The 15,680-nt window shown below is 37.7% G+C and overlaps 1 protein-coding gene across 3 annotated transcripts in view; it reads left to right on the forward strand.

Moving 5' to 3' along the window:
• Positions 1-14,020, forward strand: part of IRAK4 (interleukin 1 receptor associated kinase 4) — a 30,298-nt gene extending 16,278 nt beyond the window's left edge. The window contains exons 7-12 of one of the 3 annotated variants that reach the window (XM_007462449.1): positions 4,965-5,079; positions 5,504-5,613; positions 9,007-9,190; positions 10,125-10,187; positions 12,586-12,744; positions 12,874-14,020. In XM_007462449.1, coding sequence (XP_007462511.1) covers positions 4,965-5,079; positions 5,504-5,613; positions 9,007-9,190; positions 10,125-10,187; positions 12,586-12,744; positions 12,874-12,909 — 667 coding nt within the window. In that variant the 3' untranslated portion in view covers positions 12,910-14,020. The remainder of the gene's footprint in view (positions 1-4,964; positions 5,080-5,503; positions 5,614-9,006; positions 9,191-10,124; positions 10,188-12,585; positions 12,745-12,873) is intronic. The other 2 variants (XM_007462450.1, XM_007462451.1) reach the window with 2 other exon arrangements.
• The last annotated feature ends 1,660 nt before the right edge of the window (positions 14,021-15,680 follow it).

Below are 15,680 nucleotides of genomic sequence, written 5' to 3' on the forward strand. Positions count from 1 at the left end.
TTGATAGCATTCACCTGTGAAGCCGTCTGGTCCTGGACTTTTGTTTGTTGGAAGACTTTTAATTACAGTTTTAATTTCATTACTTGTGATTGGTCTGTTCATATTTTCTGTTTCCTCCTGTTTCAGTCTTGGAGGGTTATACATTTCTAAGAATTTGTCCATTTCTTCCAGGTTGTCCATTTTATTGGCCTAGAGTTGCTTGTAGTAGTCTCTTAGGATGCTTTGTATTTCTGCGGTGTTCTTTGCAACTTCTCCCTTTTCATTTCTAATTTTATTGATTTGAGTCCTCTCCCTCTTTTTCTTGATGAGTCTGGCTAATGGTTTATCAATTTTGTTTATCTTCTCAAAGAATCAGTTTTTAGTTTCATTGATCTTTGCTGTTGTTTTCTTTGTTTCTATTTCATTTATTTCTGCTCTGATCTTTATGATTTCTTTCCTTCTACTAACTGTGGGTTTTGCTTGTTCTTCTTTCTCTAGTTCCTTTAGGTGTAAGGTTAGACTGTTTATTTGAGATTTTTCTTGCTTCTTGAGGTAGGCTTGTATTGCTATAAACTTCTTTCTTAGAACTGCTTTTGCTGCATCCCATAGGTTTTGGATCATCGTGTTTTCATTGTAATTTGTCTCTAGGTATTTTTTGGTTTCCATGCTGATTTCTTCAGTGATCTCTTGGTTATTTAATAACGTATTGTTTAACCTCCACGTGTTTGTGTTTTTTACATTTTTTTCCCTGTAATTGATTTCTAATCTTATAGCATTGTGGTCAGAAAAGATGCTTGATATGAATTCAGTTTTCTTATATGTACTGAGGCTTGATTTGTGACCCAAGATGTGATCTATTTTGGAGAATATTCCCTGTGCACTTGAGAAGAAAGTGTATTCTGCTCTTTTTGGATGGAATGCCCTAAAATATCAAGTAAATCTATCTGTTCTATTGTGTCATTTAAAGCTTGTGTTTCCTTATTAATTTTCTGTCTGGATGATCTGTCCATTGGTGTATGTGAGATGTTAAAGTCCCCCATTATTATTGTGTTACTGTCGATTTCCTCTTTTATAGCTGTTAGCAGTTGCCTTATGTATTGAGGTGCTCCTAGGTTGGATGCATATATACTTATAATTGTTATATCTTCTTCTTGGATTGATCCCTTGATCATTATGTAGTGTCCTTGTTTCTTGTAATAGTCTTTATTTTAAAGTCTATTTTATCTGATATGAGTATTGCTACACCAGCTTTCTCTTGATTTCCATTTGCATGGAATTTCTTCCTCCATCCCCTCACTTTTGGTCTATGTGTGTCCCTAGGTCTGAAGAGCGTAGTCTCTTGTAGACAGCATATATATGGGTCTTGTTTTTGTATACATTCTTCAAGCCTGTGTCTTTTGGTTGGAGCATTTAATCCATTCACGTTTAAGGTAATTATCGATATGTACATTCCTATTACCATTTTCGTAATTGTTATGGTTTGTTTTTGTAGGTCCTTTTCTTCTCTTGTGTTTCCCACTTAGAGAAGTTCCTTTAGCATTTTTTGTAGAGCTGGTTCGGTGGTGCTGAATTCTGTTAGCTTTTGCTTGTCTGTAAAGCTTTTGATTTCTCCATTGAATCTGAATGAGATTCTTGCCAGGTGGAGTAATCTTGGTTGTAGGCTCTTCCCTTTCATCACTTTAAATATATCGTGCTACTCCCTTCTGGCTTGTAGAGTTTCTGCTGAGAAGTCAGCTGTTAACCTTATGGGAGTTCCCTTGTATGTTATTTGTCATTTTTCCCTTGTTGCTTTGAATAATTTTTCTTTGTCTTTACTTTTTGTCAGTTTGATTACAGTGTGTCGTGGCGTGTTTCTCCTTGGGTTTATCCTTCCTGGGACTGTCTGTGCTTCCTGGACTTGGGTGGCTATTTCCTTTCCCATGTTAGGGAAGTTTTCAACTATAATCTCTTCAAATATTTTCTCAGGTCCTTTCTCTCTCTCTTCTCCTTCTGGGACCCCTATAATGCGAATGTTGTTGCATTTAATATTGTCCCAAAGGTCTCTTAGGCTGTCTTCATTTCTTTTCATTCTTTTTTCTTTATTCTGTTCTGTGGCAGTGAATTCCACCATTCTGTCTTCCAGGTCACTTATCCGTTCTTCTGCCTCTGTTATTCTGCTATTGATTCCTTCAAGTGTAGTTTTCATTTCAGTTATTGTATTGTTCATCTCTGTTTGTTTGTTCTTTAATTCTTCTAGGTGTTTGTTCTTCAATTTTTCTAGCTGTTTGTTAAACATTTCTTGCATCTTTTCGATCTTTGCCTCCATTCTTTTTCCAAGGTCCTGGATCATCTTCACTATCATTATTCTGAATTTTTTTTCTGGAAGGTTGCCTATCTCCACTTCATTTAGTTGTTTTTCTGGTGTTTTATCTTGTTCCTTCATCTGGTACAAAGTCCTCTGCCTTTTGATTTTGTCTGTCTCTCTGTGAATGTGGTTTTTCTTCCACAGGCTGCAGAATTGTAGTTCTTCTTGCTTCTGCTGTCTGCCCTCTGGTGGATGAAGCTATCTAAGAGGCTTGTGCAAGCTTCCTGATGGGAGGGACTGGTGGTGGTTAGAGCTCAGGAAAACTTTAATCCGCTTGTCTGCTGATGTGTGGGGCTGGATTCCCTCTCTGTTGGTTGTTTGGCCTGCAGCGACCCAGCACTAGAGCCTACCCAGCTCTTTGGTGGGGCTAATGGCAGACTCTGGGAGGGCTCACGCCAAGGAGTACTTCCCAGAACTCCTGCTGCCAGTGTCTTGTCCTCATGGTGAGCCATAGCCACCCCCTGCCTCTGCAGGAGACCCTCCAACACTAGCAGGTAGGTCTTGTTCAGTCTCCTATGGGGTCACTGCTCCTTCCCCCTGGGTCCTGATGCGCACACTACTTTTTGTGTGCCCTGCAAGAATGGAGTCTCTGTTTCCTCCAGTCCTGTTGAAGTCCTGAGTCAAATCCCGCTAGCCTTCAAAGTCTGATTCTCTAGGAATTCCTCCTCCTGTCGCCGGACCCCCCAGGTTGGGAAACCTGACATGGGGCTCAGAACCTTCACTCCACTGGGTGGATCTGTGCTATAAGTGTTCTCCAGTTTGTGAGTCACCCACCCAACAGTTATGGGATTTGATAATATTGTGATTGCGCCCCTCCTACCATCTCATTGCAGATTCTCCTTTGTCTTTGGACATGGGGTATCTTTTTTGGTGCATTCCAGTGTCTTCCTGTCATTGATTGTTCAGCAGTTAGTTGTGATTCCAGTGCTCTCGCAAGACGAAGTCTATTCATTCTTAACTTAACCAAGCTTCTTAACTGTCTGTTCATTAGTTTTCTCATCTGTAAAATGGGATAATTATTTTAATAATGAAATACTTCATTAAGTTATTGTAAGGATTAAATATAACAAAGCAGGTAAATAACTTACCGCAGTGCCTTCTTAGTGTAAATTCAGCAAATGTTATCTACTCATTTTTTTTTTTTTTGTGGTACGCGGGCCTCTCACTCTTGTGGCCTCTCCCATTGCGGAGCACAGGCTCTGGACACGCAGGCTCAGCGGCCATGGCTCACAGGCCCAGCCGCTCTGCGGCATGTGGGATCTTCCCGGACCGGGGCACAAACCTGTGTCCCCTGCATTGACAGGCGGACTCTCAACCACTGCGCCACCAGGGAAGCCATACTCATTTTTAAAATGTGCCAATTTGGTGGAAAATTGAGCATTTACTCTCTTAATTTGCACTTCATAAAATATTTCTGGGCTCTCATATATATTTGCTCATTTAATTCTCACAGCATTCATGTTACGTAATACGTATTATTATCCACATTTACCAGGTAAAGTTGCTGAGGCTCAGTGAGGCTGTTAACTTGTGAAAGGTCACATTTCCAGGAGGTGGCAGAACTGGACTTTAAACTTAGGACTTTGAACCCAGGTTTCTTTCTACTGTGCCACAGATGCCTGCAGTTTTGTTATACTTCAGCTCTATTTAGTTTTATTACTCTCAAGTATATGAAGAAACTCAAATTAGGTTGTAAATAATCAGACATGATTAAAGATAAAAAATATATAAATTAGATGTAATTAAAAATCAGATGTCTGTAAATCAGTGCTTTGGATGTGTTAAAGAATTCTTTTTTTTTTTTTAATTATGCTTTACTATTTGACTTACATGCTGTTTATGATTGTATTGATTAATTTTAAATTAGTCTTATTTTTTTAAACCCCACATTTGTTTATTTATTTATTTATTTGGCTGTGTTGGGTCTTCGTTTCTGTGCAAGGGCTTTCTCTAGTTGTGGCAAGCGGGGGCCACTCTTCATCGCCGTGCGCGGGCCTCTCACTCCTCTGTGCAAGGGCCCTCTCCAGCTGCGGCAAGCGGGGGCCACTCTTCATCGCCGTGCGCGGGCCTCTCACCATCGCGGCCTCTCCCGCTGCGGAGCACAGGCTCAGCAGTTGTGGCTCATGGGCCCAGTCACTCCGTGGCATGCGGGATCCTCCCAGACCAGGGCTCGAACCCACGTCCCCTGCATTAGCAGGCAGACTCTCAACCACTGCGCCACCAGGGAAGCCCTAATTCTTGAAAGGATTGTCATACAAGTTTCAACACACTTCTTGAAATCTTGTTTGTGCTATCATTGAAAATTATACAAAACAAAGGTAAACATCAGCCTAGTTCTTAACCAAACTATTACAAGTACCAGTGATCTGAATTATTGAGCTTTTGCTATAAAATCAAAAGGAGTTTTACTTCTAATGTTGATTAATATGGACTGAAAGGAGAACTGTTTGCAGAAAATTATAAGCAGTTATAATAAACATATATAAAGATGTTAGAAGCATATGTATCATATTACAGTGATATATAGCATATAATTATTTCTTGCTGTTTTTTTTAAAGGTCTAAATTGAATAACTTATAACCTACGGCTAAATATATGTATGTATCATAATAATTTTGAGTGGAAAATTATTTGTCACAGGTGTCAACATGAAAACTTAGTAGAACTACTTGGTTTCTCAAGTGATGGAGATGACCTCTGCTTAGTGTATGTTTACATGCCCAATGGTTCATTGCTAGACAGACTGTCTTGCTTGGTAAGATGTTTGTTCATCACATTGTTAGGCTTTATGTTTCTGTGTTGGAATACTAATATTTACTTTGTGACAGGATCATTTAAACTGTATTAGTCTTAATATTTTTCCTGGTCTGTGAAAACTATACAGTTGGTATGTAAACAACTGGAATTGCCTAGCAGGTGATAATCTAAAATGTAAAAATATCAGTCAAGGCTAGACTTTGAAGATGCTCTTATATATTTTTATTGTTAAATAAGAAATACTAATCCAAATTTGATCTTATTTAGAGATTATTTTTTAACAACTTAAAAAGTGATATTTGTAAATTCTTAGCAATGTAATATAATTGTCAGTAGCTGCTTAGAAAAAATATTATATATTTTCGTAGATTTTTTTTTATCCTCCTCTTTCTTTTTAATTGGTTTGTTTCTTACTTCATAAGGATGATACTCCACCACTCTCTTGGTGCATAAGATGCAAGATTGCTCAGGATGCAGCTAATGGCCTCAGTTATTTACATGAAAACCATCATATTCATAGAGATATTAAAAGGTAAATGCTACCTTTACAAAGCTTTAGGAAAACTGTCTTAAAGAATAATTTTCTCTCACTCTTTCTATTCACTATTCACGTGCACGTCTTAACCTGGAGCACTCCATGTAAGCTCTCCTCACTAAGGATGTCTGTAATCTGCCTTATTTCAAACCCAGTGACCTATTTCCAGCATTCATCCTAATTTACCTTTTTAAAAAGAATAGTATGTTTTTCTGTTCTTCTTGACCATTTTTGCCATGTCAAGATTATTTTCCTTCTTATTTTCTGGATCACTGCTCTTTTCTGAATCACTTTTATCCTCCATGGGTGCATTTCAGTTATCTTTCTTGTTATGTATTTAGTTAGTTAACAAATATTAGTTGAACACTTACAACATGATAGGTACTGTAGATGGTATAGTTAGCAAAAGTAGCATTTGTAGCATCTGACAGCAGTCAAATAATCACAAAATAATAACTGAACTTTAGTGTATAGTCTATAGTATTACTATAAAGAAGAGTTCCCTGAGGAAATGATATTTAAGCTGAGATCCAAAGAATGAACAGGAGATAAGTAGGCACAGTTTGAGGGCAGCCATAGAAAATGGGGAAAGAGCATTCTAGGAAGAAGGAACCACATATGTGAGACCAGTGTTGAAAGGGAACGTGAGAGCATGAAGAATTACAGGAAGTGAAATAAATGACTGAAGTGCGGAAATTCAAGGGGTGATTGATGTACGATAAAATTATTGGAAGTAGGCAGAGAGCTAAGCCCTGTAGGACCTAATAGACCAAAATAAGGACATTAATTTTATCACAGGTGTAATCAGATGCCATTGAAAAATTGTAAGTAAGAATGTGGCACCACATTTAAGTTTTGAGAAGATCACTTTGACCTGAGTTTAGAGAACAGTTTGTAAGGAGGGGTAGCTTGGAGCCTATCATAGAAGGCTTGGTGGTAGCAGTTCATATGAAGAGACGTGAACAGATTTGAGATCTTAAGATGGCAAGTCTTGCTGATTCTTGGCTGCAGAGGTGTCAGGGAGAGTGACATATCAGGAGTGACACCAGGATTTATGGCTTCCAGAACTGAATTCTGGAATGATTGTGACATGATTCACTTACAGAGAAAGCACTGAAAGAGGACCAGGTTGGGGGTGGAAAATGTGAGTTCTCTTTTGTGCATGTTGTGTTAGAGGTTCCTTTAAGATACAGAAGTGAGTAGAGATGTTTATCAGTGTGATGTACATGTTGGAGCTGAAAGAAGTCTGAGCTGAAGACATCAATTTGTGTATTACTTGCATATGGGTGTTAAGTGAAGAGCTATCTCTTCACTTTAAGAGAGAACTAGATTAGGAAAAGTTCCCAAGATTTAGTCCTGAGGAACTTCAAGACTTAATGGCCAAGTAGAAGAGAATGAGTCTAAAAAGGAATCTAAGAAAGTATTGCAAGTAAGCTGAAAACCAGGAGAGTGTGGTATCCCTGGGAACAAGGAAAGAGAGTTTCCCAAGAAGGACTAGTCAAAAGTGTCAGTTGCTTTTTTAGAGGTCAGGATGAGGACTGAAAAATATGGCATTTTAAAAAAAATTTTTAAATGAGGCATTTGATTAGTGCCATGAAGGTCATTAGTGACTTTATGGAGACCTACTTCCATGTAGTAATTGGGTCAGAATTCAGGTTGTAGTTGAGCAGAGAATGGGAGCGAGAGAACTGAGAGGTGAGTATAGACAGTCTGATAAGACGTTTAGCCCATGAATAGGGATAACTGGAAATCAGTGTGTCATTCAGGAAGCTTTTTTTTAAGATGGCAGAGACTAAAGCATGTTTTTGTGTCTATAGGAAGAAGGAGGTGATAGAACAGAAGAGAGAAATGAGATAATTTATAGCATAAGGTTCCTGAGAATGTAGAAAGGAGTCCAAGTAGAAGGACTGGCCTCAGATAAGAGAAGAGACACCATCTCCCATCCCTTACACATTGGTGTATTCCAGTTGGTGTGTTCTTACCTCATCGTCTCTTTGGTTCATCCTACATATTCTTGCTGAGTGATATATTGACTTTAACTTCTACCTCTATGTGGGCAACTCTCAAATCGGTATCATTAGCCTCCAGTCCTATATTTTCAGTGTTTACAGACCAAATCACCCCACCGAGATGTCCCACAGCAGCCCCTAAGTCAACATGTCAGAAATCACTCATTCCTCTTCCAACCCAAGTTCTTCCTTCTGTATTTCTTTCCTAATCAAATGAAGTCAGTATTCATCCTGTCTCCCAAGCTAAAGACTTTCTCATTCCCCATATCATACAAATTACAAAGTTCTATTGAGTGTGCCTCAAAATTTGCACCTCCTTTTTCTCCCCAGCCTTTATTTACACTCTATCTCTTGTTTGCTTTATTACAAACTTTCCTGGTCATCCTTTAACCAGTCCGTACCAGTTCTCATCTATGCACTACTATACTGACAGGTTGTGGTCCTAAAAATCAAGTCTGATAACATCAGTTCCCTACTATGAACCCATTAGCTGGTATCCTGCTGCTCACAGGATAAAGTTCAAGTTCTCCTCATGTTCCACTGACACCAGTTTCTTCAAATTGATCATATGTTTTTACGTTTTCATCACTGTGTTCATGTTGCTCCATTTGTCTGAGATGCCTTTCTTTCCTTCTTTTAACCTCAACTTGTAACAATCCTTCAAGACTATGCACTCTTTTCACCTTCTACTTGGAATTTTCTGCAGTTCTTCCAGACACATGGTTGTGCTCTCAGCATTTTGTGCCTAATATCACCATTATGAATACTTACTGGATTTTAAAAAATTATTCCTATACCTTTGTTACAGATAAGATTCGAAGATAGCCCCCATGCGCAGCCCTGAGCTTAAATACTATAAACCATTGGGGGTCCTCAATAAAGTTTTGTTGAATGAAAGTATGAGTGTAGGAGCACATGCATAAAATGAATGAATGAAGATCTTTTAGCCATATTCTTTCCTCTTCAAAAGATTTCAGATAATACCCCCCAAGAAATGAAATAAATCATTAAGAAATTTTGGTTGAAAATTTGTTTTTAAATGCATTGGGATATTTTAGGGAAGGAATTAAGAAGGGTGCTTTAGGACACTTCGAGGGAAGTTACCTTGTAATAAATTATTTGTGAAATAATAAAAATATCTCTCACTAATATCAACAGTTTTATTTCACTTTTATTCTCCTTAGATTTTCCCTCAAGAAACAATAAGGAAAAGAAGACAATTTTATTTCTCTTTAGCTTTAATCTGAAATTCTCATTTACTTACACAAATTTCAGGCTTTTATGATGTATATTATAAAGTGGGATACTGTATAAATACAAACATTCATACACCTACCTAAGGAACGATTTGATTTGCTTGAAAAGAAAAACTTTTTTTCAGTGCAAATATCTTACTAGACGAAGACTTTACAGCCAAAATATCTGACTTTGGGCTTGCACGGGCTTCTGAGAAGTTTGCCCAAACTGTCCTGACAAGCAGAATTGTGGGAACAACAGCTTATATGGCACCAGAAGCTTTGAGAGGAGAAATAACAGCCAAATCTGACATCTACAGCTTTGGTGTGGTAAGTTTCATATATATATATATATATATATATATATATATATATGTACACACACACACACACACACACATACACACACATATAAAATAATATATATATAATTAGTAACAATAATCATTCTGGCTGTACTTGTGAAATTGAATATTTTGAATACACCTGTGTTGCTTAGCTCTCTTACGTAAAGATTAAAATTGTTTACTTTAACCTCTAGTTAAATGAGAAAATTATAAAAACTACTCTGAATTTGTAAAACTTTTAAATTGATTTCTGAAATTACTGCAAGAAATAATTTTTTACCACATGAATTAATATGAAACTTGAATTAATGCATAAAACAAATTGTATCATACAGTATGCACTTTAATGTCATGTTTTAAAAATGAAATATTTTTTGAAGGAAATATGCTTTGGCATTTTCTGATCTACCAGTCTGTTCCTAATAACTTTTATGATGGTATGAGGAGTGGATGGGAGTGGTTGGAGAAATTGGGTGCTTCTTTATCTTATTTATTCATATGTGTTTCATTTATGGATATTTATCTTCATAGTACTGTGAAGTTAAGGCACAGGGTTCTAGGATATGCCTGAGGTTTAGAAAATAATATTCTCCTAAGAACCAGAGAAAATTATTCTTGTGAAAAATCCTCTGCAAGACAGGAAAAGCAGTGTCCAGAACACATGTTGAGGGGGTGCTGATTGTTTAGTAAGTTGCCAGTAGAAAAGAACTGCTTGTGGGTATGGGTGGGATCTGAGGTGTCCGAGAAGAAAGAGTGGTGAGAAATGACCACAGCTCGTGTTCTTTCTGCTTTCATGCCTAAAGGGCATAATGCAGTGTGTGGAAATTGTTCATCAGATTTCATAATCAAGAGCCATGTTCCTTCTAGTTTCTATATGTTTTCTTGAGTCATATTAATGGATTTTACTTTCTTCTTAGGTTTTACTAGAAATAATAACTGGACTTCCAGCTGTGGATGAACACCGTGAACCTCAGTTATTGGTAATTGAAAGATTTCACTTTTTCCAGTCCTTTTCTATTTGCATTTAGGATCTAAATTTCTGTGGGTAAATTTGGCATCTAGAAATGTCATTTTCTATTGGCAGTCTTTCTGTTGGCAATTACATAGCGGCATATGGAAAGAGCATCAAATATTTCTAATCTCAGCCCTGCCTTGAAATATTTGTGAAGCTTGGAAAAGACACATATATTCTATGTTCTAGTTTCTTTGTGTCTAAAATCACAATAGAGCTATATGATTTCTGAGGTCTCCTCCAGTATATTTTTATTTTGTTATTTTCATGGTGATTACTAACAGCAGAGAGGAAAAGCAACATTTGCTTCCTTTGAAATTTATATCAGAATAGAATTGCTAATAAAATTCTTTATCCATTTCTATTATGGAGTATTTTTTTTAATAAAGTTATCATAGAAAACTTTACCTGTGTGTTATATTAGGCATTCATTGACAATTATATAAATAGACTAACTGAATGCTAAAACTATAGGAAAATTATGCCATGCTTTTTTTTTTCCTATATATTAAATTTTAAGAACTTGGAGAGTCCTCTAATAAAATTAAAGACTTATAGAAATACCTAGTACTATATATAAGTTTTTCTTAAAATTAGTTAAATAACTACACTGACTTTATTCTAATTTATGTGTTCTAATGGAACAAACCAGTGTGACAAATTCAGACATGTGTATACCAGATTATTTCCCTAGAATGAGGATTAGAAAGTCAAAAGGTATAATATATTTGCTCAAAGGCTTGGTGCCATACTTTTAAGAAATACCATAAGTATAATATCTCTATATTACAATATTGCTACAAGTGTCCCTTATAAAACTATATATTACAAAGCTTTCCATGGGTTCCTGGATATGTAGTAATGAATATTACATGCTATATAATATTTCACATTAAAATATATTTATAAAACATAGTTGTGAAAAGTTAATATTTTTGTAATATTTCATAATATTTTACAGTAGCACATAGTGAAATTTTGTCTTATCAAAGAAATAAAATCCTCTGTCCCATTGGTTCTTGGAGGTCAGGAAAGAAGCCTGGGCTGGAGTTACAATTTTTGCGCTGTTCACATACAGGCATGCCAAAGCTTTGTGTGTTGATTGGATTATACAGAGAAAGTGTGTAGATGAAAAATATAGGAGGAAAAAATTACTGCAAAGTAGGGTTTTAAATGACAAGTTTATTCTCTCATAGTTCTGGAAGCCAGAAGTCTGAAATAAAAATTTTTTCAGGGCTACATTCCCTCTGGAGACTCTAGGGGTGAGTCTTCCCTTGCCTCTTCCAGCTTCCAGGGGCTGTTGACATTCCTTGACTTGTACGTACATCCCTCCAGTTTCTGCCTCTGTGGTCACATTGTCTTCTCCTTTGTGTCTTTTTTTTTTCTTCTTCTTTCTGTCTCTTGAACAGTTGCTTGTCATTGGATGTAGGGCCCACCTGGGTAATCCAGGATGATCTCATCTCAAAATGCTTAGCTTAATTACATCTGCAAAGACCTTTTCTCCAAATACAGTCACATTCACAGGTTCTGGGGATTAGGACTTGGACATATCTTTTGGGGGCCACCACTCAACCCACTACACCATCCTAGTCCTCTACCTCTCTCCCTATTGATTATCTTTTCATCGTGGCCCTGCCCCCTTTCTCCTCCTCCCTCTTTCTCTTCCATTCAACAGTGTGAGTATGCATAGAGAAGTGTGCCTGTGCAGGGAGGGGTCTGCATTCAGAAGCTGGAATTGCATCATCAGAAGCACAGCAAAGAAGCAGACCTCCTTGTGCTGGCCGCCAGTAAATACTGCTGAGTACATGAGAGCAGTTAGCTCAGTCACATAAATAGGCAGGCTTCCCTGGTGGCACAGTGGTTGAGAGTCCGCCTGACGATGCAGGGGACACGAGTTCATGCCCTGGTCTGGGAAGATCTCACATGCTGCGGAGCAGCTGGGCCCGTGAGCCATGGCCGCTGAGCCTGCGCGTCCGGAGCCTGTGCTCCGCAACGGTAGAGGCCACAACAATGAGAGGCCCGCTTACCGCAAAAAAAAAAAAAAAGAAAGAAAAAAACAATAGGCAAATGGCTGAAAGTTTCTAGGAGGGAGATATATATGTATGCATAAGTAAGTAAATAAATAAATAGTTTCTCCTAGATGTCTTCAATTCTTAATAAGGTTACAACGGTAGATAGTAAACTAAGAGTAAATGTTATTATGATGTAGATTAAATAATTTAAATGTATTCTTTTATAATATAATTGATAATATAAGTTAATTATAATATAAATATAATTTATATTTATTTATAAATACATTTATAAATTTATCTGATTTGTTTCCCTTTCATTTGACACTCAAAGTTTTAACATTTGTCTTAAAGCTGGATATTAAAGAAGAAATTGAAGATGAAGAAAAGACAATTGAAGATTATATTGATACGAAGATGAATGACATTGATTCCACTTCCATTGAAACTATGTACTCTGTTGCCAGTCAATGTCTGCATGAAAAGAAAAATAAAAGACCAGACATTAAGAAGGTAATTTTTTTGACATATATTTAAAAAGTGAAGGAGGTGGGGTTTGTCATTTTTTCCTAAGTGTACATTTCAAACCAACTATTTAATGTGGTTCTTTTTGTTTTTTCTATCTTTCTTTCTTTATAAAAGGTTCAACAACTGCTGCAAGAAATGACAGCTTCTTAAAACTTTACTGGAATAGACTCTTGGCTTTTTATATACAGCTATCTAAATCATTTTTTAAACTAAAGATTTTTTGTAAGCATTCTTCTTTACCTTGTTCAAGGCAGCATGATGAAGTTCAGTGGTTATTAAAGCTTGTGTAGAACCCCCAATATATAGAACAAACAAAAGTAGAGCCGCTGTAGCAACACTTAGCCCTACTTTCACTCTGAGGTCTTACCGTAATCCCTGAGATCTCCTTGGAACCTTACCAAACACAGTATGAAAACTCAGAATTAGCAAAAAAGAGGACTGAACTATAGGGTGAAAAGACCTTGGGCTGAAGCCCAACTCCACTACTAATTTTCTGTAAAGCTTTGGGCAACCTCTTAGCTGCTTTGAACCTTGGTTTTTTCACCTGTAACGTTGGACTAATTATCTACTGTACCTCTCTGACAGGAAGTCATGACAATCAAATGATGCAGAATATGTACAGGCACTTTGTAACTTGTAAAGTGATATAAAATTTAATGTTTACATAAATGATTATAAAATCCTATTACAGTCATTTGTTTATAGGGTCATGTTCACAGTGTGCTATTTTAAGCAATCATTCACCATAAGCCAGTTATGCCCTGATGATACTCCCATGATGATATGGCCATTGTTAGATTATGTTATATGGCAAATTTGAAAGCATTTTGCAGATGTGGTTATAGTCCCTCATCAGCTGACTTTGACTGTCAATAAGGAGATGCTGCTTTGGGGGCTGGACCTAATAAGGTGAGCTTAGAAGAGCTTCTAAGAAATCCGAGAGATTCTCCTGTAGGCCTTGAGGTAAGCTACCACGTAGTAGGAAGGCCACATTGGCTAAGATCTATGGGTAGCCTCTAGGAGATGAAAGCTACCTTCCAGCTATCAGCCAGCAAGAAAAAATTGGAACCTTCATTGTACAGCCTCAAGAAACTGAATTCTTCCAACAACCTAAATTAGCTTAAAAGAGTGCTCCAAACTTCAGATGATACCATAGTCCCCACTGACACCTAAATTTCGGCCTTGTGAGAACATCAGTAGCAAACATCGACTTCTGTGCCTGGACATGCAGAACTGTGAGATAATAAATAAGTTGCTATAAGCCACCAAGTTTTTGGTAATTTTTTTATGCAGCAATAGAAAATGAATACAGATATTCTCATGATGATTCTCCCACAGGGATACCCCATCATGTTCACAGGTTCTGTCCACAATACCAAGTATCTGCAATTATTCATTCATTCAATAATCTTGGTATCATTAGTTCTTTCATTAACACACTCAAAACAAGAGTATGTAAAGTGAGCTATAGTAGAAGATGATCATCCTCTATGTTGTACTGTTTAGACCTTCCTAAATGCTTTCTTGGGAAACAGAGATAGTACTGTTTTTAAATCACCTTTATAAACTAAGCATCTAAGCAAAAAACATTTGCTAGTTGAAAAGCAAAATAAATAAAATGACTTGGTCACATTAATCTCAACAGGAACTCACATAATTTGAGGCACAGTATGGCTTATAACTCTGAAAATAATAATGTTATTTTAAAATATAATGAGGGACTTCCCTGGTGGTCCAGTGGTTAAGACTCCATGCTCCCAATGCAGGGGACATGGGTTCGATCCCTGGTTGGGGAACTAAGATCCCTCATGCCCATGGCATGGCCAAATAAAATAAAATTATTAAAAAAAATTTTTTTTAATAAACTATAATGGAGCTTCCCTGGTGGCACAGTGATTGAGAGTCTGCCTGCCAATGCAGGGGACACGAGTTCGTGCCCCGGTCCAGGAAGATCCCATATGCCGTGGAGCGGCTAGGCCCGTGAGCCATGGCTGCTGAGCCTGCACATCCATAGCCTGTGCTCCGCAACGGGAGAGGCCACAACAGTGAGAGGCCTGCGTACCACAAAAAAAAAAAAATGAGTTAACTATTACTTGAAATAAAAGCATATATGTAAAATGCCATGGATGTAGCTGTGGTTCTGTTTCATTGATTTTGAAAATTTCACAGTATAGTTTGGTAGATGTTTCCATTCCATCAAATGGAATTGATATCAGACTTTCCAAAATTAGGCATGGCTTCTCTCTCAGGATAAGACTGTACCTTAACTCTTTTGAGAGCCACAATACAGTCAGTCCAAGATTCCAAAGCAAGATTCCACACGGTTTCATGCCTGATGGTGTGTGATGCATCGTGGACCCCTGAACTTGTGTGACTCACTTAACTCTAGGAATGAACAGCAGGGGGGTTGCCCTCAGCTTGCAGCTGAGCAGGACTTGACTAAAGTTCTGAGGAGAATAATGTACAGGCTCTTTTCACTGTTTCCTCAAGGCAGAATTTAATGGCCTGTGGCATGGATCGAGGAAATATGAGAAATGATTAACAAGGACCTAGAAGAACTAAAAAACAAACAGTGATGGACAACACAATGAAAGAAATGAAAAATACACTAGAAGGAATCAATAGCAAAATAACTGAGACAGAAGAATTAATAAGTGAGCTGGAAGACAGAATGGTGGAAATGACTGCCAAGGACCAGAATAATTAAAAAAGAATGAAAAGAGGGCTTCCCTGGTGGCGGAGTGGTTGAGAGTCCGCCTGCCGATGCAGGGAACACGGGTTCGTGCCCCAGTCTGGGAGGATCCCACATGCTGCAGAGCGGCTGGGCCCATGAGCCATGGCCACTGAGCCTGTGTGTCCGGAGCCTGTGCTCCACAATGGGAGAGGCCACAACAGTGAGAGGCCCGTGTACAGCAAAAAAA

The sequence above is a fragment of the Lipotes vexillifer genome, unplaced genomic scaffold, assembly GCF_000442215.2.
Source record: "Lipotes vexillifer unplaced genomic scaffold, Lipotes_vexillifer_v1.1 scaffold1569, whole genome shotgun sequence".
NCBI lineage: Eukaryota > Metazoa > Chordata > Mammalia > Artiodactyla > Lipotidae > Lipotes > Lipotes vexillifer.